Source organism: Scyliorhinus torazame, chromosome 9 (genome assembly GCF_047496885.1).
Source record: "Scyliorhinus torazame isolate Kashiwa2021f chromosome 9, sScyTor2.1, whole genome shotgun sequence".
Taxonomy (NCBI): Eukaryota; Metazoa; Chordata; class Chondrichthyes; order Carcharhiniformes; family Scyliorhinidae; genus Scyliorhinus; species Scyliorhinus torazame.
The window spans coordinates 249324304-249348494 of record NC_092715.1 but is presented as its reverse complement, the minus strand read 5'-3'; the positions used below and the strand labels follow the sequence as shown (position 1 = coordinate 249348494).

The 24191-nt window shown below is 43.8% G+C and overlaps 1 protein-coding gene across 1 annotated transcript in view; it reads left to right on the top strand.

Annotated features, from left to right (window-relative positions):
* The first annotated feature begins 888 nt into the window (after positions 1-888).
* chrna8 (cholinergic receptor, nicotinic, alpha 8) overlaps positions 889-24191 on the top strand; it is a 488191-nt gene continuing 464888 nt past the window's right edge. The window contains exon 1 of the mRNA XM_072517257.1: positions 889-1171. Coding sequence (XP_072373358.1) covers positions 1111-1171 — 61 coding nt within the window. The 5' untranslated portion in view covers positions 889-1110. The remainder of the gene's footprint in view (positions 1172-24191) is intronic.

Below are 24191 nucleotides of genomic sequence, written 5' to 3'. Positions count from 1 at the left end.
TCACTCACTCTCACTTACCCACTCACTCACTCACTCTCACTTACCCACTCACTCACTCTCACTTACCCACTCACTCACTTACCCACTCACTCACTCACCCACTCACTCACTCTCACTTACTTACCCACTCACTCACTCTCACTCACTTACCACTCACCCACTCTCACTCACTCACTCTCTTCCCCACTCACTCACTCTCACTTACCCACTCACTCATTCTCACTTACCCACTCACTCACTCTCACTTACCCACTCACTCACTCTCATACCCACTCACTCACTCTCACTTACCCACTCACTCACTTACCCACTCACTCACTGACCCACTCACTCACTCTCACTTACTTACCCACTCACTCACTCTCACTCACCCACTCTTACTTACCCACTCACTCACTCACCCACTCTCACTCACTCACACTCATTCACTCATCATCCACAGTCTGGCTCCAATCACTCAAACGCCCAGGTCAGTGTCCCACGGGCAAGCCTTGAAAATAGGGGGGGGGGGGGAAATCGCTTTGAAATGTGACAGTCGGTCCCGCAGTCCCAGAACAACCTGGGAGCTGGGGTCACAGTGGTCAGTGGTGTGAATGGGAGCCCTGTGTCCCGTATACTCCCCAACACAACCAGATCAGGATGCTATGTTAATGCAGTGAGTTATCCTGTGGATTGATTGCACTGGGTGGAAGGTTAGTGGAAGCAGATTCAACAGTAGTTTGCAAAAGGGAGGGGGATTGGATATCCTATTGTTGGCTCTGTGAAGGAAGAGCAGCAGAGTTAATTGGTCAGCCCTTTCAAAGTGTGGGCAGAGGAGGCAATGGGCCGAATGGCCTCCCTCTAGTCAGATTCGGAGCCAGGGCAGTCTGTCTCTCTCCCCCCTGTTGAGTGCTGGCCAGATTTGGGGCGGGAGAAGGTTGCGCACAAGCAGTGGGCAGGTATCCCTGGTTGGATGAAGTGAGTCCCAGTCTGGTTGCAAAGTCTGGTTGGAAATCTTCAAATGCAGTTGCTTGGCCGCGTGTAGGCGGGCAGCTTCAACCCGCCCCAGACAAGCCTTCTTCCAGAAATGCGTGCTGTGTGAAGGGCAGAAAGGACAGGAGGAGAAATAAAATGCAGACCTCGAGGTGGCTGGATGGTGTGTGGCTGACTCTCATCCTGTGCTTGCTACAAGGTAAGAATCTATTCTATTTCTTTCTGGAGATTCCGGGCAGATCTGCAAATGTAACGATTCAGGCTTTACACTGGGGCAGGTTCGCACGTTCTGCCTTCAGCCAGGACACATCTGTTCTACAATCCATATTACATCGAATTGCACTCATTCCAAAATAGTGGGAAACTTTACATAAGCAACAGACGAGAGAGGATATCTGCATTGGTGGGATGTGGTTGCTTTTAACAGGGTTTATCCGAGGGAAGAACAGTTGCATTCTTCAGTAAAGGACTGGGCGCCTGATTCGCCAAGGGTTCCGTTAATGCTGCGTTCCCTTCTGCAATCCGATCGATCTGGTAGGGAATTAAGATACCGGGGAATCGGGGAGTCCATCGCCTTTCAGTAGCGGTGGCCCCGGGGTCTTCCCAGGCGAGCTCCCAATCTCAGACAGCCTGCTCCCTCTGTTAACCCGTCACAACGTGATATATTTTCCTCCAAAAGTTTAAAAAAGGAGCGTGGTGTGAAGGACAGACACACACATAACGGGCAAGCTGGGCACACACACACACACCACACAGCAAAGGCATGGAGACACAGTCAGATCCAAGTAGAAACAGCGCAGAGGTGCATCGACACACAAGTGCTGTCATTTAAATAGTCTGCAGATTATACTGCCTTCAAAACCTCCAAAATTGTAGCCTTATTAAAGGCAGGATGGATTTCATTATTCGGCTGGAACATGCCTCATGTTCGACTGGACTTCCAGAGTGGGGAGAAACATTGATGGAACCTTCTCACTCCACTGGTCAATTTCACTATCGAAAATAGAACCGGTTTCAAACCAAACTAATGAGAGTTTCAAGCCTGCAAAAATAACTGTAACAGCTGAAACATGGACTGGTTCAATTGAAGTCTATGTTGCACTGATGCGTTTCTCTGTGTCAGTGTGACTGTATACTGAATGACAACTCCATGCCGAGGTTCTGCGGGCAATGTACCTCCAAACAGTTCTATCTCATTGGTCGATCTGTAGAGTTCTCAATTTGCCTTCATTGTGCTGCAGATCTTAGCCCCGCGTCCCCTGTTCAATATGGAGCAGGCGGACCTTGTAGACCGTCTGCTCCTGCAGCTCCACAAACTTGCCCACTTTGGCTACATTACTGGGCTTGCCTTCTGTCCCAGCGAGGGGACTGGCATGTTAGGTCACGTCCCCCCCCCCCACCCCAATGCCTTGGTGCTGCATTTTCCATGTGCTACTTTTAAGGGTTAACTTGTCCATTCAGAGCAATCAGAGGGTGGCAGGGTGGCACAGTCCTCACAGAGCCAGGGACCCGGGTGCGCAAAAAGCTTCTGCTGTTTGAGCCCTTAGCAAAACTGACAAACATGCCAGTGACATATTAACCAGTATCGTTGAAGGGCATCGGCGGAGTTATGCTGTCTTCATATTTGCAAACACATCTGCAGGAAGATTGCACCCCCCACCCCCCCCCCACCCCAGCAGAAAGTTAGCCAGCTCGACAGTCAAACTGTGTGCTGTCCACAACACTCAGTGAGGAGGTTTTCTGGAGCAGATCTTCCAGGTGGCGGTGATCCCATTGTTGGGAATATAATAGCTGGTAAAAAAGGACTGATTGGTCATCGGCAGAATGGGCAAGAGGTGAAAGTCGAGGAAGAAATGAGCTCCTCTGTACTCATCGCATTGGTGCACCCCCCCCTGCTAATTGCCAGTGATGTGGATGAGGAAGATGATGCTGGGAATGATAATGATGAGAAACTCCAAGTGGGCTGTCTGTGAGAGGAATGATACAGGCAGTGAGGTTAGGTGGCAGCATCAGATTAAGTAAAATTAATAAAGCATTCGTGCCTTGATAAAGAAAATACAAACTCAGATTGAAATATTCCTCAGTCCCAAAGGGCTCAATGTGCGTTCACGATTGCATTTGTCGCATTTTGTACAGGTACACACTCTCAAAGCTGGCTGTCTGAAAATAGGAGTTGTCTGCAACCGGATATTTTTAGAGAGTGCCATGCAATTTTTAAAAAATGCTCAAATAAAGTTAACTTCTCTGGGCAATTGGGCTAGGCACTGCTTGGCGCCTGACTCATTACTTCCTCGTTGCTTTACTCTGTCCCCAAGCTCCACGTAACCTTGGACCTCACCCGGCCCTCATCCAAAATCACCCAAACACTCCCGACCTGAAATGCGGCCAAAAAAAATCCGAATTCTGCGAAAAATCCGGCAAGGACTGGGTCCTGAGGCTCCTGGCTCTGAGATATTAGATTGTACCTGCAATAGCATTTCTGGCTGTTCGCAGTTGCTCAAACATCATCCTTTAGTGGGCCCTGTGTATGGATAAAGAAAGAAAATCTTTCAATTCATGGAATTGTACAACTACAATGTAAAATACCGGTGTTTCGTCCATTGTGCCTGCCCTGAGACTCTTAGGAAAAAAATAAATGATTGGGCCCCGGGGCTTTTGCAAAGGGCCTGACATTAAATGGGTTTGAGCAATCTCCCTTGCGGCCATGTACCTTCAGCACCAACTAGCCCCAAATTAACACCGACCTCGGAGTTAGAAGGTCAAGACTTCAAAGAATTTTGAATATATCATTTATGCTGGTGTACAACAGCTTGAGAAACATTGCAATGATCCAGTAATTCATCAAGTTTAGCATTATCTAAAAGCCATATTTATAAAGTAGAAATCCCAACATGCAACAGCCCTCCATCTGGCAATGTGTTCGTAATTCACAGGCAATCAGCTCACACCTGAGCAAACGTTCACTTTAACCTAATATTCATATTAGTAAGATACTTTTTCTGATCTCTGCTAATTGCATAGCCTTTATCGTCAATTCATGGACATGTTCTTTAGTTACTGGAAAAATTATGTAGCCATGATGGCGCCTATACACAGGGAGAATCCCCTGTTCCGCAATTTGTATGAATTCTAAATTAATTTTCTAGTTATATTGTCATAGTTTTAAATCTGACAGTTGCAGCAATATTTTTTCCATTGAGTATATGTTTTTGTTTAAGCTTTTGGCACAAACCCGTGTGCAAATACGCAATGTGGCGTACCACTTGTTACTCCTCAGATACTGAAGCAGTTTGTGCCTGCATGCATCAAGTACAGGACAACATTAGGTCTTAGAATGATAAATGGCAAGTAACATTTGCACCACACAAATGCCAGGCAAAGACCATCTCCAACAAGAATGTATCTAACTATCTTCTATTGATGTTCAATAGCATTACCAGAGCTGAATCTCCTAGCATCAACATCCTTGTGGTTACCTTGAGCTTTGTCTCACAAGATGGTGCCAGTGCGAGCTCTCCCTAACAGATACCCTTTTTACTTCTCCCTATTATGTATTTTCCTTTATTTCCTTTTCTTTTCATGTACTTAACGATCTGTTGAGCTGCCCGCTGAAAAATACTTTTCACTGTACCTTGGTACACGTGACAATAAACAAAATCCAATCCAATCCAACCATTGGCAGAAACCTAACTGGACTAGTCATATAAATACTCTGAATACAGGAACAGATCAACGGCTCAGAACTGTTCAGTGAGTAACTCTTGACTCCCCAAAGCCTGTTCACAAAGAGGGTGGAGTGTGATCATGGAATCACAAAACCCCAATAGTGTAGAAGGAGGTCATTTAGCCCTTCGAGCCTGCACTGGCCTTTGGAAAGAGCACCCAAACTCGGCCCATTCCTGCACCATAGCCCCAGAACCCCACCTAACCTTGTGGACACTAGGGGACAATTTAGAATGGCCAATGCAACTAACCTGCACATCTTTGGACTGTGGGAGGAAACCGGAGCACCCGGAGGAAACCCACGCAGACAGCGGGAGTACAAACTCCACACAGAGAGGTTGGAATTGAACCTGGGTCTCTGGTGCTATGAGGCAGCAGAGCTAACCACTGTGTCACCCAATATGATAGAATACTCTTCACATGCTTGGACGAGTGCAGTTCCAACTGAACTGGACTAGCCATATAAATATAGTGGCTGCAAGAGAAGGTAAGAAGCTCAGAATTTTGTGTAGAGTAACTCATCTCCTGATTCCCCAAAGCGTGCCCACTCTTAAAAGGCACAAGTCAGGAGGGAATGTAAAAGTCTTTGCCTGTAGCTCCAACAAAGCTGAAGAAGCTTGACACCGTCCAGGAGAAAACAGCCCACTTGACTGTTACCCTTGCCCACCACTTTCAACAGCTACTCCCTCCAGCACTGGTGCACATTTCCATCATTGTATAACATCTACAAGATGCACTTCAACAACTCGCCAAGTCTCCTTCCACTGCACCTTCCAAACTACAACCGTTGCCACTTCGATGAAAAAAGGGCAGCAGATGTATCCATCACCACCTGGGGCTTCCCCTCCAAGTCACACACCATTGTTACTTGGAACTATATTGCCATTCCTGCACTGACATTGGGTCAACATCCTGTAACTCCCTTCCTAACAGCACTATGGATGTATGTACACCACATGAACTACAGCAGTTCAAGAAAGCCGCTCAACCATCAACCACACAAGGGCAATTATGGGTGGGCAATAAATGCTGGCCTTGCCAGCTACAACTACATCCTACAAATGAATGAAAAACATTGGGACAGATACTCTGAATGCATGTTGTCGATCGGAATATCCACTTGCCTTCATTCCTGATGGATATGTTGCAGATCCCACGACCTTTACCATTAAAATTGATGGGTGGAAAATTAAGGCATCATTGCCTGTTAGTAACTGTTACGGGCGAGGCGTTTTCAGAACCCCAAAATGTATCATGGTGTTCAACCAACCTCTCCCTTTAATGGATTTGTTGCTTTTCCGAGCACACGGCTTTTTCCTAGGTGTGGGATTACGATTATGGACATGTGGGTTTTTAAACACAAAACACTGTTTATTCCATGAACTCAACTTTACATCTTAAATAAACATAGGATCTATTAAAACCCCTTACTTCAATGATAACTCAGAAAATATTGCAACGGTAAATAATTCCTTAAAATGTTCCTTCAAACTTCCAAGAGGCTTAACACCTTTAAACAAAGAACAAACAAAGAACAAAGAAATGTACAGCACAGGAACAGGCCCTTCGGCCCTCCAAGCCCGTGCCGACCATACTGCCCGACTAAACTACAATCTTCTACACTTCCTGGGTCCGTATCCTTCTATTCCCATCCTATTCATATATTTGTCAAGATGCCCCTTAAATGTCCCTATCGTCCCTGCCTCCACTACCTCCTCCGGTAGTGAGTTCCAGGCACCCACTACCCTCTGCGTAAAAAACTTGCCTCGTACATCTACTCTAAACCTTGCCCCTCTCACCTTAAACCTATGCCCCCTAGTAATTGACCCCTCTACCCTGGGGAAAAGCCTCTGACTATCCACTCTGTCTATGCCCCTCATAATTTTGTATACCTCTATCAGGTCGCCTGTATCAGTATCACATCAGGTTAAAGGATCTATATATTTTCTGTAGAATGGCAGAGATATATTAGCTTGGTTGCCTTCAGCTCCAGCAAAACAGCCAGGCATTTTTAAACTGCCAGGCACTTTTAAACTCCTCTCAGCAAAACCAGCCAGGCACTTTATAAGCTGCAAAACCAAACTACAAAACTTGCAGCTTTCTGGAAACTGAGCTGAGCTCCACCCATTCTCTGACATCACTGTTTTCTTAAAGGTACATTGCTTACACATCCATTTCTTAAAGGCACTCTTACATGACACCTCCCCCCAAGAAAAAAAAATCCATCGACTTCAAGATGGTTTCATTTTTCACTTTTTCACCATCCACTAAGAAATGTACACAGTAAATATACTTTTCCATTAAAAAAAAACCAACACATGCAAACAGGTATAATAATATAGTCCATTTTTCTTTGTTCTTCTTCCTCCAACCAAATACCTTCTCAATTGACAGCCTCTTTGAACAAAGTCTCTGCACGATCCATCCATTCCTCTACTCCTCGGCATTTCTCTTTAGAATCAGGTACTTTAGTTCAATCTGACCACAGAGTCCCTTGCAATTCTCCGATACCGGAGCATTGGTGATCACAACTTTCAGGCAGTCAAATGCCTGTTGAAAGTCCGCTGCCATTGAAATTTCTTAGTTTTTTTTAGCAAGTCCATCAGTGGAGTAATCACGCCACAAAACTTTTGCACAGCTTTTCGATCAAATCCACTCATGCTAAGAAATCGCATTATTTCCCTTTGTCTTGAGGATAACGGAAACTCCGGAAGGAAAGTGATTTGGGCTTCTCCAAATTCTCTTTTGACTAGGTTCATCACCAAACCCGCCTCCTGAAGTCGACCGAATAACTCCACACAATGTTTTAAATGTTCTTTCCATTTCTGGAAGTTGAAAATAAGAGCAGATCGTCCCACGTTCTTCAATGGTGGGACAGGATAAGAGTCCGTTCTTGTAACTGTATTCACCTTTCTATAGTCCACACACAACCGTTGGGTATCAACTGGTTTAGGTACCATCACTATGGGTGAGCTCCATTGGCTGCAACCCACTTCAATTATGCCATTTTTAAGCATACTCTCAATCTCTCTGTTAACCTGTGCCAATTTTAAAGGATTAAGTCTATATGGATGTTGTTTGATAGGAACAGCATTTCCCACATCTACATCAGATATAGCCATTTTAGTACTTCCCAATTTATCTCTACAAACTTGTCCATGTGATATCAATAACTCTTTCAGGTCAGTTTGTTTTTCCTCTGGAAGGTAACTTAACAATTCATCCCAATTTTTAAGAACATCCTCATTTTCTAATTTAATTTAAGATATGTCTAATTCAGTCATCTCGATTTGGTTTGTCACTTTGAGTTAGAATAATTAAAACCTCCTTTTTCTGTCCTTCCCTTTCAGAGTACCTTTTAAGCATATTCACATGACACACTCGGTGAGTCTTCCTTCTATCTGGTGTTTTTACCACATAATTCACCTCACTTAATTTCCTTTCAATCTGATACGGTCCACAAAACATAGGTTTTAGAGGCTCCCCTACCACTGATAACAACACTAAAACTTTATCTCCACTGGCAAAACTACGAAATTTGGATTTCTTGTCCGTTACCCGTTTCATCACATTTTGTGCAATGTTCAAATATTGTCTAGCCAATTCAACTGCTCTATTTAATCGTTCCCTAAAATTTGACACGTAATCCAATAGTGTAATTTCCGATTTCTCACCCACCAATTTTTCTTTAATCAGTTTAAGTGGTCCTCTTACCTCATGACCAAAAATTAGTTCAAAAGGACTAAATTTGGTAGACTCATTAGGTGCATCCCTGATTGGAAACTATACGAATGGGATTCCTTTATCCCAATCCTCTGGATAACCTTGACAATAAGCCCTCAACATTGTCTTTAATGTCTGATGCCAGCTTTCTAACGCTCCCTGCGAGTCTGGATGGTACGCAATTGATTTAAATTGTTTTATTCCTCAGCTATCCATAACTTCTTTGAATAACATGGAGGTAAAATTTGATCCTTGATCCGTTTGAATTTCTATGGGTAGTCCATATCAAGTAAATAATTTAAGTAACTCCTTCACAATCCTTTTAGCTGTAATATTACGTACTGGAATGGCCTCTGGAAACCTAGTAGACACATCCTGTACAGTCAAAAGATATTGATTCCCACTTTTTGTTTTACCAAGCGGTCCAACACAATCGATTAGGACCCTTGTAAAAGGTTCCTCAAATGCTGGAATGGGTATTAAGGGCATTGGTTTTATCACTGCTTGAGGTTTCCCTATCACTTGACATGTGTGACAAAATTGAACTACATCTTTATGTAGTCCAGGCCAATAAAAATGTTTCTGGATTTTAACTTGAGTTTTCCTTATTCCCAAATGACCTCCCACTGGTACCTCATGTGCAACTCACAACACCTCCTTTCTATACCCTATCGGCAATACTACTTGATGAACTTCTGCCCACTTTTCATCCGCCTGCATATGTACAGGTCTCCATTTTCTCGTCAAGACATCATTTCTCCGGTAATAACACTCTGGTCTACTCTCAGATTCCTCGTCCGTATATGCTTTCTGATATATCCTCCGCCAATTTTCCTGAACTAAAAATATCCGCCTCATCCTCCAACTGTTCTTGTTCTTTTTCAATCATCTGATCAAAAATCGTTTCTGATAATTGCACTTCAACTTCATCTTCACTCTTTGATTTCTCCTCTTGTCTTACCCTCTGACTTTGCGACCTTGTTACTACACAATCCAGAAAAATCCCAGGATATTCGTCCTTCAACACTTCAGTTGACTGATTTTCCACTGGCTTATCAACCACAGTAGGCATCACTCCCACCTGCAATCCAGCTATATCATTACCCAAGATAAATTGTATTCCTGGACAAGATAGTTTATCTATTACTCCTACTACCACTTCACCACTCTTCACTGGACTTTCCAACTTTACCTTATATAATGGAACGCTACTCCTCTAACCCTGAATTCCACATATCACCACCTTTTCTGGCAACATTCTTCCCAAACTACATAATTCCTCCTCTCTTACCATTAAAGATTGACTAGCCCCTGAATCTCTTAAAATTGTGACCTCTTTACCTGCTCCTCCTGATACACATGAGTAAACTTTACCCACACAAGTAATTTCTTTAAGTACATCTGGCACCTTCTTAACAATTACTTCTTGAACAGGCTGTACAATCATTTGCACCTCCTTCGCTTCCCTTGGGCTGTCCTTTACCACTCTAACAAACCCCACTGTCTTATCCTGTTTTACCACATCAGCCTTCCCAGTGCTTTTCTTCAACCACCAACACTGTGACTTTACATGGCCTAGTTTATTACAGTGAAAACATCTGAAACTTTTCATTTCTTTTCCACCCTCCTGGATTTCGTTTTTAATCTGAGGTACACTCTCTTTATTGTTTCCCATCAGATCACCTTTACCTTTACCACTTGAGTATTTCTCATGTCCCCAGTTTCTATCCCTCACTGGTTGAAACTGATGTCGGAAACCAAGCTTTGATTTATGAACTAATTCATAATCATCTGCCATTTCCGCTGCTAATCTTGCAGTTTTAACCCTCTGTTCTTCCACATGAGTTCTCACTACATCAGGAAATGCATTTTTAAACTCCTCCAAAAGTATAATTTCTCTGAGAGCTTCATACGTTTGGTCTATTTTCAAAGCCCTTATCCACCTATCAAAATTACTCTGTTTGAGCCTTTCAAACTCTTTGTATGTTTGACCAAATTCTTTCATTAAATTTCTAAACCTTTGTCTGTAAGCTTCAGGCACTAGCTCATATGCACTTAAGATGGATTTCTTCACCTCCTCATACGTTCCAGATACCTCCTCTGGTAGTGATGCAAACACTTCACTAGCTCTACCTACCAGCTTTGTTTGAATCAGTAACACCCACATGTCCTGTGGCCATTTCATTTGTTTAGCTACCTTCTCAAATGAAATGAAAAAGGCTTCCACTTCCTTCTCGTCAAACCTTGGCAATGCTTGGCCATATTTAAATAGATCCTCACCACATCTTCGACTATGACGCTCTTTCTCACTATCCTCATCACTATCATCCAACTGTACGTTTCCCTTTACGTCTGCCAATTTTAACTGATTGTCATGTTTCATGGCCATTTTCTGAAGTTCAAACTCCCTCTCTTTATCTTTTTCCCTGATCTGTATCTCCCTTTCTTTTCCTTTTTGTTCTGCTAGGGCTATTCTTTCTTTTCTCCCTTCTCTCTTCTTTTCTTTTTCCTCTCTCTCTCTTTCTCTCTCTTGTTCCTCTCTCTCTCTCTCTCTCTCGTATTCAAGCCGTTTTAATTCTTTCTGATGTTCCATTTGTTTAATTTGCAACTGAATTTTTGCCATTTCCAATGAGTCAAACTCTATCTCAGGCAACTTTAAATGCTTAACCACCGCCATAATTACCTCATCTTTTCGCATTTTGTCAGCTAATGTTAACTGCAGTGTCCGTGCCAAATCTAACAGTCTGCTTTTCGTCTCTGTCCGTAAGGTATCACATGTCATCGTGTCCACCCCCAAAAACTTCTGAGCCTCTGAAATTGCATAGACAGGGAAGGCCCTTCCAGTTTGTCTCAAAGTAATCAGAAGTGAATACTAAATATGGAACTTCTTACATTTGAAGTAGTTGAAGAGTGTTATTACATTTCACTGCCCCTATCGCAATAGCTCTTTCTATACCTGCTGATGTGTAACAAGGAAATATTGGAACTGTATGGTATTATTTTGCCTGCAGCCATAAATCTTATATCTTGGAAACAACCATAGATAAAATGGAACACATTATGGAATACCTAGACATGCCACGTACAGTCTAACTTAAAGATCAGCTTCACCGTGAAACTTATATGTGGCATGTGCATGCATGAAACAGTTGAATGGACTTTGCTGTTTTTCATTATCTGCATACTATTTCTTGATAACATTACCCAGAAACACAGGGTAAAGGATTAACTTTAACATGACTTGAACAGTAACTACTACGCATTAAGAAGCGATATCATAATGATGGCACTCAGAGAGCGAAGAACCTGAGAGAGGAGCAGTATAGCTCTGTCCTGATGTTCTGTAATCTTGGACATAATTAATTATGTAGATAAAAGTACTTTGAGGACAACATCCTTGCCTCCAACCAGATCTCTTACGAGGATCAAGATACAAAATGTATTCCAAGACAGCCCAAAAATAACAGAAGGGTCAGTTTTGACACTTATGCCAGTGACATCCACCTCTGCCTTGTTGTCACCACTATTGACTCAAAGACAGTTTCCGCACTTCGACATTATCAATGTAAAATCAAAATAGACGTCTGCCAAAATTTCACTCGGTTGGAAATTGCCATAACTTTTTAAAAATTAATTTAGAGTACCCAATTATTTTTTTTCTAATTTTAGGGGCAATTTAGCATGGCCAATCCGCCTAACCTGCACATCTTTGGGTTGTGGGGGCGAAACCCACGCAGACACGGGGAGAATATGCAAACTCCACACGGATAATGACCCAGGGCCTGGATTCGAACCCGGATCCTCAGCGCCGCTGTTCCAGTGCTAACCACTGCGCCACATGCCATCGAATTGCCATAACTGAAGTCATTCTCTTTAGCTTCCATTAACATTCTCATCCCCACTTTAATTCGATTACCAAAATCTCTTTCATCCAGCTCTTCAACATTGTTCATTTTCTTTTCACTTCTGCAGCAAAACCTGAGTCCATGCCTTCATCACCTCGAGTTTTAACATCAGCAATGTCCTCCTAAGAGGAATTGCCATGTCAACCTGCACTAGCTTCAATGCATCCAAACACTGCAGCATGAACTAAACCCCACACAGTCATTTCCCCTGAGACATTACTTTTTAGGCTTCTGGACATAAATTTCAATTTCTCAATTTTAACTCTCTGGCTGACCATCTTTTGCCTTGTGTCCTTGCTCGTTCTCCACCCCTATGATTCTTGACTTCTCTTCACTCCTCACTTCTAACATTTTACCTTTGGACCCATTCATTCACCAGCTTCTGCCCTCTGAAACTCGCTGGCCATGTCTCTTCACCGAGCATCGCTCTTCTTGATTTCAAAATCTGCCTCAAGACCATTTTTCTGTGTATTCAGTTCCCCATCATTGTCTCTCATTTCTCCGCTGTCCCAAAGCGCTTTGTCTGCTCTATGCCTTTTCTCCATATTGTGCCATGAACTGAGACATCTTCCTGCGTACGTGGAGTGTAACATAAACATCAATGTTTGGAGTACATTGCTTCGGCGTCAGTAGTAGAACCCTCACTTCCAAGTCAGAACAGTACAAGCAACACTCTAATCTCAGACGTTGGTACATGATCCAGGCTGAGTGTTTAATGGGGTATTGAGAGAGTATTGCATTGCTGGGGGTGTTGTCTTCTGCTTAAATTCAACCAAGGCCTTACTTTCCCTCTCCAATTGAAATAACAGAACATTGGAAGCATTCCAAGAAGAATGGGGTTGTTGCCTCCATGGCTTGGCCAATGTTTATCCCACAACCATGTGCGGCACGGTGACACAGTGGTTAGCACTGCTGCCTCACAGCGGCAGGGAGCTGGGTTCAATTCCGGCCTTGGGTGACTGCCTGCGTGGAGTTTGCATGTTCTCCCCGTGTCTGCGTGGGTTTCTTCTCACAGTCCAAAGGTAGGGTTACGGGGATCGGGCGAGGGAGTGGGCTAAGGCAGGGGGCTCTTTCATAGGATCGGTGCACACTCGATGGGCTGAATGGCCTCCCTCTGCACTGTAGGGATTCGGTGACAACCCACATTACTAAACTGTCAAATTGGAGATACATCTCGTTGCATATTGAGGAACTTTGTTGTGGCCAAGTTGACCTCAGCATTTCCTTGCAACAGTGACAACAATTCAAATGTTCTCCATTGACGGTTACATGTTCTGGGATATCCTTGACTTATGAAAAACAGTCTATAAATGTAAGTTCAATCTTTATGTAGCTGAATAATGTGTAGTATCACAACCTGCTTATAATATTGTCTAACACTTCTCATTTATTTTGCCATTTCTACTGTTGTAAACAAATTGCTCAACTGTTTCCTTCTTCTGTGGAGTGTACTTTGTTTTTACAGATTGCACCCCAATTAAGGCGCCTTTACAGTGTTTATCACAGAATTCTATCAGGAGGGCGGCACAATGGCACAGTGCTTAGAACTGCTGCCTCACAGCGGCAGGAACCTGGGCTCGATTCTGACCTCGGGTGACTGTGTGGAGTTTGCATGTTCTCCCCGTGTCTGCGTGGGTTTCCTCCGGGTATTCCAGTTTCTTCCCGCAGCCCACAGATGTGCAGGTTAGGTGGATTGGCCATGCTAAATTGTCCCTTGGTGTCCAAAAGGTTATGTGCGGTTACAGGGTTAGGATGGGGACGTGGGAATAAGTAGGGTGCTCTTTCAGAGGGTTGGTGAGGACTTGATGGGCTGCTTTTGCCAAATCATGTCAGGTTAAGCAGTAGTTTGACATAGATGTAAGGATCTGAGTGCTGGTTCCTGAAAGGATCTCTCTCACTCTTCGAACAGTCTTTCAAGGAATCGCCATACAAGTGTACAGCAAGTAACCCTGTGTTTGCTAAGTTTATTTTAAAAGTGTTTTTTTGACCTGTAATGGGCGATTAATTAGAGATAGAGAAGGTATGAGTTAGTAATTAAAGTGTTTCCTTTCAGAATTGTTTAACTGTTAATTGAAAATATTATTTTCAAGATGTTACTGTGTTTAATCCCATGTTAATAATAACATTTTTTTTTCATATAAAATATACTTATTAATCAGTGGAATCACTCTTCGAGTGAAGAATCCTTTCCTCACAGTGTCATGGGAGTGTACCTTCAAGAAATGTACTGTCTTCTCAAACGGCTTCAGTGATGTCATTGTGTGGGCGGAGTTGGGCTGTGGCTCTGGTTTTTACTTTCATTTTGAGCTGGGAGCTGGGCTGTGGCACTGAGTTTTACTTTCGGTTTACACTGTTGGAAGCTGGATTCAGACAAAGAACGTTTCTTTGGACTTTTTCTCTGCATGTTAGAAGGTATCCAGATCACTTTACAATTTAAAAGTGATAATTGCTGTCTGGAAAGAATTCAAACCTACTGTTTTGGGTAAAAGGGGTTTTCTGGTTTTATTGGATGTTGTTGTCAAATTGAAACAGTTGAAAGGGAAGTTATTAAGGATTATATATATAGAGAACTGTAGCTGTGTGGAGAATGTATGTTTGTAGTTGATAAAGTGCTTACTGTGTATGTTTATAGAAATGTTAACTGAATTTGTAGAATAAACTTTGTTTTTGACTAAAAGTGCTTCAGGCCTCTGTTGAATAACACCCGAAAGGTAGGCCCTTGTGATCCTCGTATCCGAAATTAATAAACTGTTGTAGATCAGATGAACTCCATGATGTACTTTGGAGTTTTCTAAACTCTGGCCCATAATAACAGTGTTAATTTTTTTCTAAGTGTTTGGGGTTCTTGTTCCATATCCTAACAAGTGTTGGGGTCTGGTCACGATGTTAACAGTCAAAACTGGAAAGTTTTCCTCTAATGTAGATTTTCTGCCCTCCAGATATGTTTGATTAATTAACCAATACGTGGTATTGTTTTAAGATAAAGGCCATAGCTTCCAACAAGTGGTGGAAAGCGATGGCCTGCTGGAGTTACGAGAGTTTAAACTGCACTTATCAGCTCTGGAAAAATGTGTTCAAACTTCTGCTGGCTGGAGCTGCTTGGAGCCTGCAGCAATGGATGCCTCGCAGTCCCTAGTGCAGTGCATCTCCGGTGAACTCAAGGAGGCCATGCCACCTTTGTTAATGTACCGGCTATCGGAAGGCAAGTAGATTTAAAGGGTCCAGTGAAATTGATAGGACATCCAGGGAGAAGGTAAGTGGATGGGATTTGATTGGTCAGGAAGGCTGGGTTGGTTTAAGGGGGCAATCAGAATTGCCATGGGTCTGGTCCGTCCTTGGGGGACATCTCATATTGGTGGGAAGGTACTGGGTCGGGTTGGTCAGTCGGGGGGGCCATGGGGGGTGTTAACAGAGGGGGGGTTGTGAATACCCTGGGGGAGTGATTAGCCGGGGAGTCGAGACAGGGACGACAACGTCCCGGGCGGGGCTTGGTCTGCATGTTTGAAATAGTTACGCTGAAGTTAGAAGTGCTTTCATTTCTTCTAACTTTTTCTGAGTAACTATGAATGTAACACCGGCAGAACCATCCAAAGTTAATGATTGAAGTCACTTTTGTCGGATAGTATACAGTGCTGCACAATTGCCCGGGGTACAAAGAACAAAGAACAAAGAAATGTACAGCACAGGAACAGGCCCTTCGGCCCTCCAAGCCCGTGCCGACCATACTGCCCGACTAAACTACAGTTTAGTCTTTCTGGACAATTGTCACATAAATCCTTGCCCTGGGAGATTCCCCAGTGCTCTTTGGTTAAACCCCCCAAATCTGGTGCTAGGGAGCTAGGAAGTTATCGGCCAAGTTGTCAAATTGCAAAGTTCAATACTTTAAATTATTTCTTCAAAACTGACATAAAAACTCCTAATTGCCATTCAATGTCATGAAATTCAATCAATGTAGTTTCTCACAAGTAAACTGCCTTCCTGTCCTCCAACCTCCTTGTGGCATAAGACCATAAGACATAGGAGCAGAATTAGGCCACACGGCCCATCAAGTCTGCTCCGCCATTCAATCATGGCTGATACTTTCTCACCCCCATTCTCCTGCCTTCTCTCCATAACCCCGATCCCCCTATTAATAAAGAACCTATCTATCTCTGTCTTAAAGACATGGTAGCACAGAGGTTAGCACTGTTGCTTCACGGCTCCAGGAACCCGGTTTCGATTCCCGGCTTGGGTCACTGTCTGTGCGGAGTCTGCATTGTTCTCTCTGTGGATTCCCTCTGGTGCTCCAGTTTCCTCCCACGAGTCCCGAAAGACGTGCTTGTTAGGTGAAATGGATATCTTGAATTCTCCCTCAGCATACCTGAATAGGTGCCGGAGTGTGGCGACTAGGGGATTTTCACAGTAACTTCATCGCAGTGTTAATGTAAGCCTGCTTGTGACACTAATAAAGATGATTATTATTGATTGTTAATTGTTTCACTGGCAGAAGTTCAAACTGAATTGAGTAAAAAGTGGGTAAAATAAAACCCATAGATGTTACTTCAATGCAACGTGGAACCCAACAAATTAGTAACATTTCCAAAATCTTACAGCCATCCATCTGGTCTTGTCTGTTCGGGCATTTTAAATGAGCAGTTATGCTGAATTGCATATATCTGATTTTGATTCATCACCATGTATGTTCCTGACACTCAAGTGCCTGTCCAGCTCCCTTTGAGAATTATTGGTTAAATTAGCTTCCACCAACTTCTCTAGTGGATAATTTCTGATTCTGACAACTCTCTGATAGAAAGTATTTCTCCTCATCTCCTCATCTCCCTTCTAGATCTTTTGCCAATGCCAATCGCTAGTTATTAGCTCTCTTAGCAGAGGGAATACGTTTGCTTGATCTATTCTGTCAGGACTCATCATCTTGAAAACCTCGATGGGGTCACATCTTAAATTTCTCTATTTCAAGGAGAAATTCTCCAATCACTGCTCATAAGTGAAGTCCCTCACTGCTGGTAACGTTCTGGTGCACCTCCTCTGTACCGTTTCCTCAGCTTTTACGTCTTTCCTACAGTGTGGTGTCCAGAATTGCCCACTGATGACTAGCCAATGATTTGTAAAGTTGTAGCCAGATCTGTTGTGCCACCATTAACCTTTGCTGCATTGTGACTGTCATACAGGTGTGGAAATGAAGCTTATGCTACTGGTGTAAAATTTGCATCATTTGTAATATTGATAACCTTGCATGGTCTTTTCTTCCTATGAATTTAAGCTAAAAGATGCAAGTCTGAAGAATAGGGCCTTTCATTCTCAATTTTTGCCACTGTTGGGGTCACGGGCAGCACGGTAGAACAGTGGTTAGCACTGTTGCTTCACAGCGCCAGGGTCCCAGGTTCGTTTCCTGGCTTGGGTCACTGTCTGTGCGCGCTCTCCCTGTGTCTGCGTGGGTTTCCTCCGGGTGCTCCGGTTTCCTCCCAAAAGTCCCGAAAGAAGGGCTGTTAGGTAATTTAGACATTCTGAATTCTCCCTCCGTGTACCCAAACAGGCGCCGGAATGTGGCGACTCGGGGCTTTTCACAGTAACATCATTGCAGTGTTAATGTAAACCTACTTGTAACAATAACGATTATTATTATTATGTAAAGAAAATTAGTTGCAATTCAAGGCCTTCTCATGGGCAAATAGCGATGGACAATAAATGTTGGCCTTTACTGGAATCAAATATTGGACACAATCCTTGGAGCCAACTGAAATAAGTCACCTTTACTCAACCTTCAATGGATTCAAACTCAAGGGGCTGGATTCTCTGGTCGCCGACACCAAAATCGCGCTCGGCGATCAGCCGGAGAACTACAGTTCCCGCCCAAATCGGGGGCGGCGCCGTTTCGCGTTGCACCACCCCTTCCAAAGCGGCATACTCGCCGAGTACGCCGAGCCACGTATTGACGGCCTCAGGGCATTGTCTGAGGCCCGCGCCCCGATTCTCCGCCCCCGACTGGCCGAATTCCCGACAGCGGTGGTCGCGTGTGGGCTCATACGTCGGTAACTCGGCATGGCGGTTGCAGACTCAGTCCGGCGGTGCCACAGTCGGGGGAGGGCTGATCCGCGGGCAGCGAGGACTTTATTAGGGTCACTGTGTGTGGGGGGGGGTCGTGGTGGTCTGGGGCACGTGAGCCGGCCAAAGTGGGGCACTATTTTGTGGGCCAGGTCCGCGAGCGGCCTCCGCCATGTGGCACAGCGCAGCCGCTGCAGGCCGCCGTCGTGCACACGCACGGCCACGGACCCGGCAATTCTCCGGGCCGTATCGACAGCTAGAGCCGGGTGCTTTACGCTGCTGCATTGTTAGCCCCCAGCAAAACGGGGAATCGAATGCCTTTGTACGCCAGTTTTTCTGCCATAAAACGGCACCGTTCCCACGCTGGCAAGGGGACATAGCCCCAGAATAGAGAAACCAGCCCAAGGTTTGAGATCAACAGACATCCGCACCACCTCATGCTGTAATTGATAGAAATCTTCAGTGAAAATTAATCATTCTCATGCCAAAAGCAGCTGATGAAATCAGGTTAAAAGAAAAAGAAAAATAAGAAAGTGATAAACATTTGAAGTATTTGATCGAAGCATAGAGTAATTTTATATACTAGTAATCATGGTCAATAGAGAACATTCCATTAGTGAGGGTAATTATGTGCTGCATGCAGTATCTGGTGCATATTTGGCCCCTGAACAAATGAATTAGAAGCAGCAGTAGGCCATTCGGCCCCTTGAGCCTGCTCTGCCATTCAATGCTATCATGGCTGATCTGATTGTAACCTCAACCCCTTATTCCTGCCCACCACCGATTGCCTTTCACCCCCTTATAAATCAAGTAGCCTATTGGGCGGCTTTCGAAATCAGCAGCAAAATGGTCTCCATCCCTGATACTGCAGTCTTACAGAAGTCCTCGGCTACCCTTTTACAGGTTTTTTGATCAGAAGGTGCGATCCCGCAAGCTCTAACATACAACTCACTTGGTCAGTCTTCAAGAAGAGTTCCTGCCAAGTGAACCTGCAGGAACCTGGGGGGGGGGGGGGCACGGTAACACAGTGGCTAGCACAGTTGCTTCACAGCTCCAAGGTTCGATTCCTGGCTTGGGTCACTGTCTGTGCTGAGTCTGCACGTTCTCCCCGTGTCTGCGTGGGTTTCCTCTGGGTGTTCCGGTTTTTTTCCCACAGTCTAAAGATGTGCAGGTTAGGTGGATTGGCCATGCTAATTTGCCCTTAGCGTCCAAAAAGGTGAGGTGGGGTTACTGGGTTATGGGGTTAGGGTGGGCTTAGGTAAGGTGCCTTTTCCAAGGCCGGTGCAGACTCGATGGGCCAAATGGCATCCTTCTGCATTGTAAATTCTATGATTCTATGAAATGGCAAAGGAGCTGTAATGTCACCACTCCTGTGTCACTTACATAGCATTTGAATTATTCCACCTGAAACAGAAGAGAGCTTCCCATCCACAGTGTCAATGCCCGAGGTATTAAACATTAAGCATAAATGGAATGGAGAACGGGCGTGACTGATTGCTGCCCCCAATTCCATTCCTTAAAGTTCCACAGATGAGCCGACACAGGGCATTAAGCAGAGGAAAATTGACACCATTTGGTCAGGTTTGGTAATATCATCTATCATTGTCATGTGCGCTCTACCCAAAGACAAGTCCTTGGCTCATTGTTTGCTGATACACCATTCTGAGCTGCTTCCTTGGCATTTTGTTGTCGTCAGTGGCCCATTGCCAATGCCTTCCAATGTTATGGGTGACAAGGCAGGTTGGAAGTCTACTTCGGCCAGAGTGGAAATTGCAGCTGTGCTGTAGTTGTTACTGTAAGGGCCCTCCCTGTTGATTTTCTTTATTTTTTATTTCTTTTACTTTATCATTATCGTTTTGGTCCATAGAACTTGAATGGAGACATACCTTTAAGTCAAGCAGGGGAAGCGAGGAACACAAAATTTGCAAAATAATGTGCCACGAATGTATGATTTTGAACAGAAGAACTCAGATTTTATGGCACCTGAGAGATCGGAGGGATTCAGATTGATTGGTTGACTGTTGGACAATGGATTGTCAAAGGATCATATTTTGCCCGGCAACCGACAGTGATTGGGTCCTGCCAGGTGGGTTGTTTTCAGAGAATCCAAAAGAAAGCTCCTCGATGCTGAGAGGAGAGGAGAGGTTGTGTTTTTTTCTCCCTTTCTCTCTCTCTCTCTCTCTCTATCTCTCTCTCCCTCTCTCTCTCAATCTCTCTCCTCCCAAATATTTCCTGCCTGCTGATTCTGAGCGTGCGGAAGAGTCCCGAGACCCTAATGAATCTACACTTACAGACTGAAAAAAAGACATCTGACAAGTGGCCTAGACTGAAGAAAAGTCTAACTGGAAGTTGTCCATCTGAAACAGAAACTTTTATTCTTTTACTTTTAGGTTTTTTTTTACAGCTCCCTTTCCCCTCTGTGTTTGTAGTCTTGTGTGTGCGTGTATAAGGTGGGGCGAGTTAAAGTGGAGTTAGGAATTAGATAATAATTAAAGAGTTGTATTTTCTGTCTATTTAAATATTGTCATTGTTATTAATAAAAGTTAACTGTGTTTAAATTTACAATCCTGGTGACTATGGTTATTGGACAACCAATGGCCAAAAACTTTGGGTATTTTTAAAATGAAGAGTTAATTTCAATTGTGTGGCGCCTCAGGGCCAAGTGGAGCTGGAATTGACCACACACTATCAGAGGGTGTCGTAACATGATTCTGAACCACATTCTAGCCATCTAAGCTAACCAGCTCCTCGTTCCCTAGAGTAACTACAGTGTTCAGGGGTGTGGGTATTTCTGGCATTAGCTCCTCTGGCTCCTCAATTATCTGCTAGATATGAAAAATGAACAGCGTACTATACATGATGCATATTAATTAGATGTGAAGGGCAGGGCTACATCATATGACATGCTTTGTTATTTATACCAGGCATTGTTTATACCAGGAATGTCTGTAATGTTCAATTGGTTCTAATCCAGAAAATTCAATGTTACATACTTTATAAGCTCTATTTAAGGAAATACACATTAAAGATGAGCACCTCCTAACCTAGCTGCCACAGTTTCAGCCTGCCCTTACTTATAGGAGCAGAATGAATCCCCAGTTAACGTCTGCTGCCTGCATTCAGCTACTTACAATTAATCAACAGTTAACTCCTGAAATCCTTGGACTGTATGATTCCTGAAGGGTCATTTCAGACAGCGACAGGACCATTGACTGCAAAAGCTCAGGCAGTGCTGTTGCTTTTTTTAAAAGAGGAGGTCACTGTTTAACTGATGTTTTTCCAAGATGTTCGTGACCAGTTGCATCCACAGTCCCCACTCCACAGTCGAATTCATGTGAATTATCCTGACTGAGGGTAGGATTTCCAGCTCAGGTTAGATCTATTCCTATGGGCTTCATCACATGATGATCCGCTTCCCTCCTCCACACACCCCCCTCCCCCCATCCCCCCACAACTCCAACAGCCAAACCGCCTTTTTGCTTTTATGATTAACACGGAAAGGTGTCATCAAAGGAAATTATTAAGAAAAGACAAAAAAAATTAAATGTACTTCTGATTTTTCTCCAAATTGATGGCAGCAGTTTCCCACTCGCGGGAAAACCCTGGGAACGCGGGGGACCCTAATCATGGAACGTTGACCAGAGTTAAGATGGGCTATTATATGGATAGTGTTCCTCGTCATGCCAAAACAGAGCCTAGACTCCATCAAACTGGAAACTCTTAGCAATGTGTGCATCTAAATGACAGATGACCGTCCAGTCAATGTCTTGCCTTTAACGTATAGCCTGGTATGATCAACAGATATAGGTTTGAATGTTCAGGGGCCACTTGTGCAGCCATGTGGAGCCAGTCCATATCGAAAAACTGCTCCCCTCAGCTTTCCATCTATTGACACCAGTTTAGAGCTCAACATGTACTCTTTGATTGTTTGTCTAATACTCTCTTATTCATCTTGCTTCGCATCTGTGCATGGGGCCTTGTGATACGCAGAAAAGACTTGGATTAAACGAAAGACAATCTCAATTTGCTCAGAATTCAATATTTCTTTTCGAGCTTCTTGACTGCGTCAGGAGTAGACCTTCCCATTCTCCTCAAAAAAAAATGTCTATTGTCCGCAAAATGAGTGAGCAACTCAGTGTTCATGAGAAAGGAGGACTGAGGGGCATTGAGCATTAAAAATAAATTAGATCAAAAATAATGGAAAAAAAAATCTGGTGCTCTCTGGAACAAGATTTGTACACCACTGACCCATTTTCGGTCATTAAATCTTGAAGAGTGCGTGGGATGTTTCCACTGCCTTAATGTTGGCAGATGGCAGATTGAGCAAAACTCCATTAACTTTAACCTGCAGATTGCTTGAAGGGCCTGAAGCCTCTTTATTAGTGAAATTAGCAGAAACCGCCAGCCAGCTTTGTGCCTATTTGGGTTATAAAATGTTCTGGTGCTCTACTTACTTGTAATTAATGCACCGGCTGGAAGATGAGAAGATGAGCACAGGGCTAAATCGCTGGCTTTGAAAGCAGACCAAGGCAAGCCAGCAGCACGGTTCGATTCCCGTAACAGCCTCCCCGAACAGGCGCCGGAATGTGGCGACTAGGGGCTTTTCACAGTAACTTCATTTGAAGCCTACTCATTTCAAGAGGTACTTCCCTCCCGAGTAAAGAAAAAAAAGAACACTGGCACCTTTTAATACAGCGATATTCCTCCTTGTTTTTGAAGACATGGCACTTATATAGCTCCTCTTACATCCTTCGGATGTCCAATGTGCTTTAAAAGCGAATAATTACCCTTCAAGTGAGGCGTAGGCACAGGTTGCAGCCATTTTGTGGACAGGAAGGTCCCGCAAATGGTCATGGGATAATGGCAGTTAATATGTGTTTTATGGTTTTGACTGAGAGATAAATGTTGGCCAGGAAACTAGAAGAATTCCTTTGATTAATGCCATGGAACATTCCTCATATATACCCGAGCAGGCAGACAGGGCCTGGGTTTAAAATCGTGTGTGAATGTTGGCACCTTAAGAAATGCTGATACCCCGAATGTCAACCGAGGTTATTGGTCATTTCTAGGTTATAGGTCATAGATTATTTCAAGAAGGAATTAGATTTAGCTCTTGGGGCTCAAGGGGTCAAGGGAAATGGAGGGAAGGTGGGATCAGGGTATTGAACCTGATGATCATAATGAAAGGCGGGGCAGGCTCGAAGGGCCGAATGGCCGCCTCCAGCTCCTATTTTCTTTGTATGTTTCTATGTATCCTTGAATACTCGAACTTCAGAATCAGAGGTAAGAGTGTCATCATTAAGCCGCAGGCTTATATTAAACAGGAGTGCATAAACATCATTGAATCGACACATTCCTCTGACCATTTTAGGATAATGGAAGGCCAAACAGGCTTAGCAGGTCATGTGACCAGCTGCAAGCCACAAACTAGTTATTTTTTAAAAGTAAAAAGCAGCAGATTTCACTTGGTTATCGAATATTCAACTTCAAAGATCTTTACTGGTTTTCTTACTTGTTGCCATCATCAGAACATCGTCACAATTAATGTACAGCAGCGAATTGGGCTGTGTGGCCCAACTGGTCTCAGCCTGCAGGCATATTCACCACAAGTTTTCCTCCCAATCCTTTTCAGTCCTTAAATAGGTCCAAACTATTTGCCTCAAATTCCATACAGTGGCGGGACCCACATTTTTGGATGACAACTAAGGTTATAAATTAACTTTCCCATTATACACCAAATCTTTATTGGCCCCTCATGTCCCAGAGCTTGTCCAGGTCTATGTCGGCAGAGTGACAACGCAGTAGCTGTAGTCGCTGCAGAAAGTT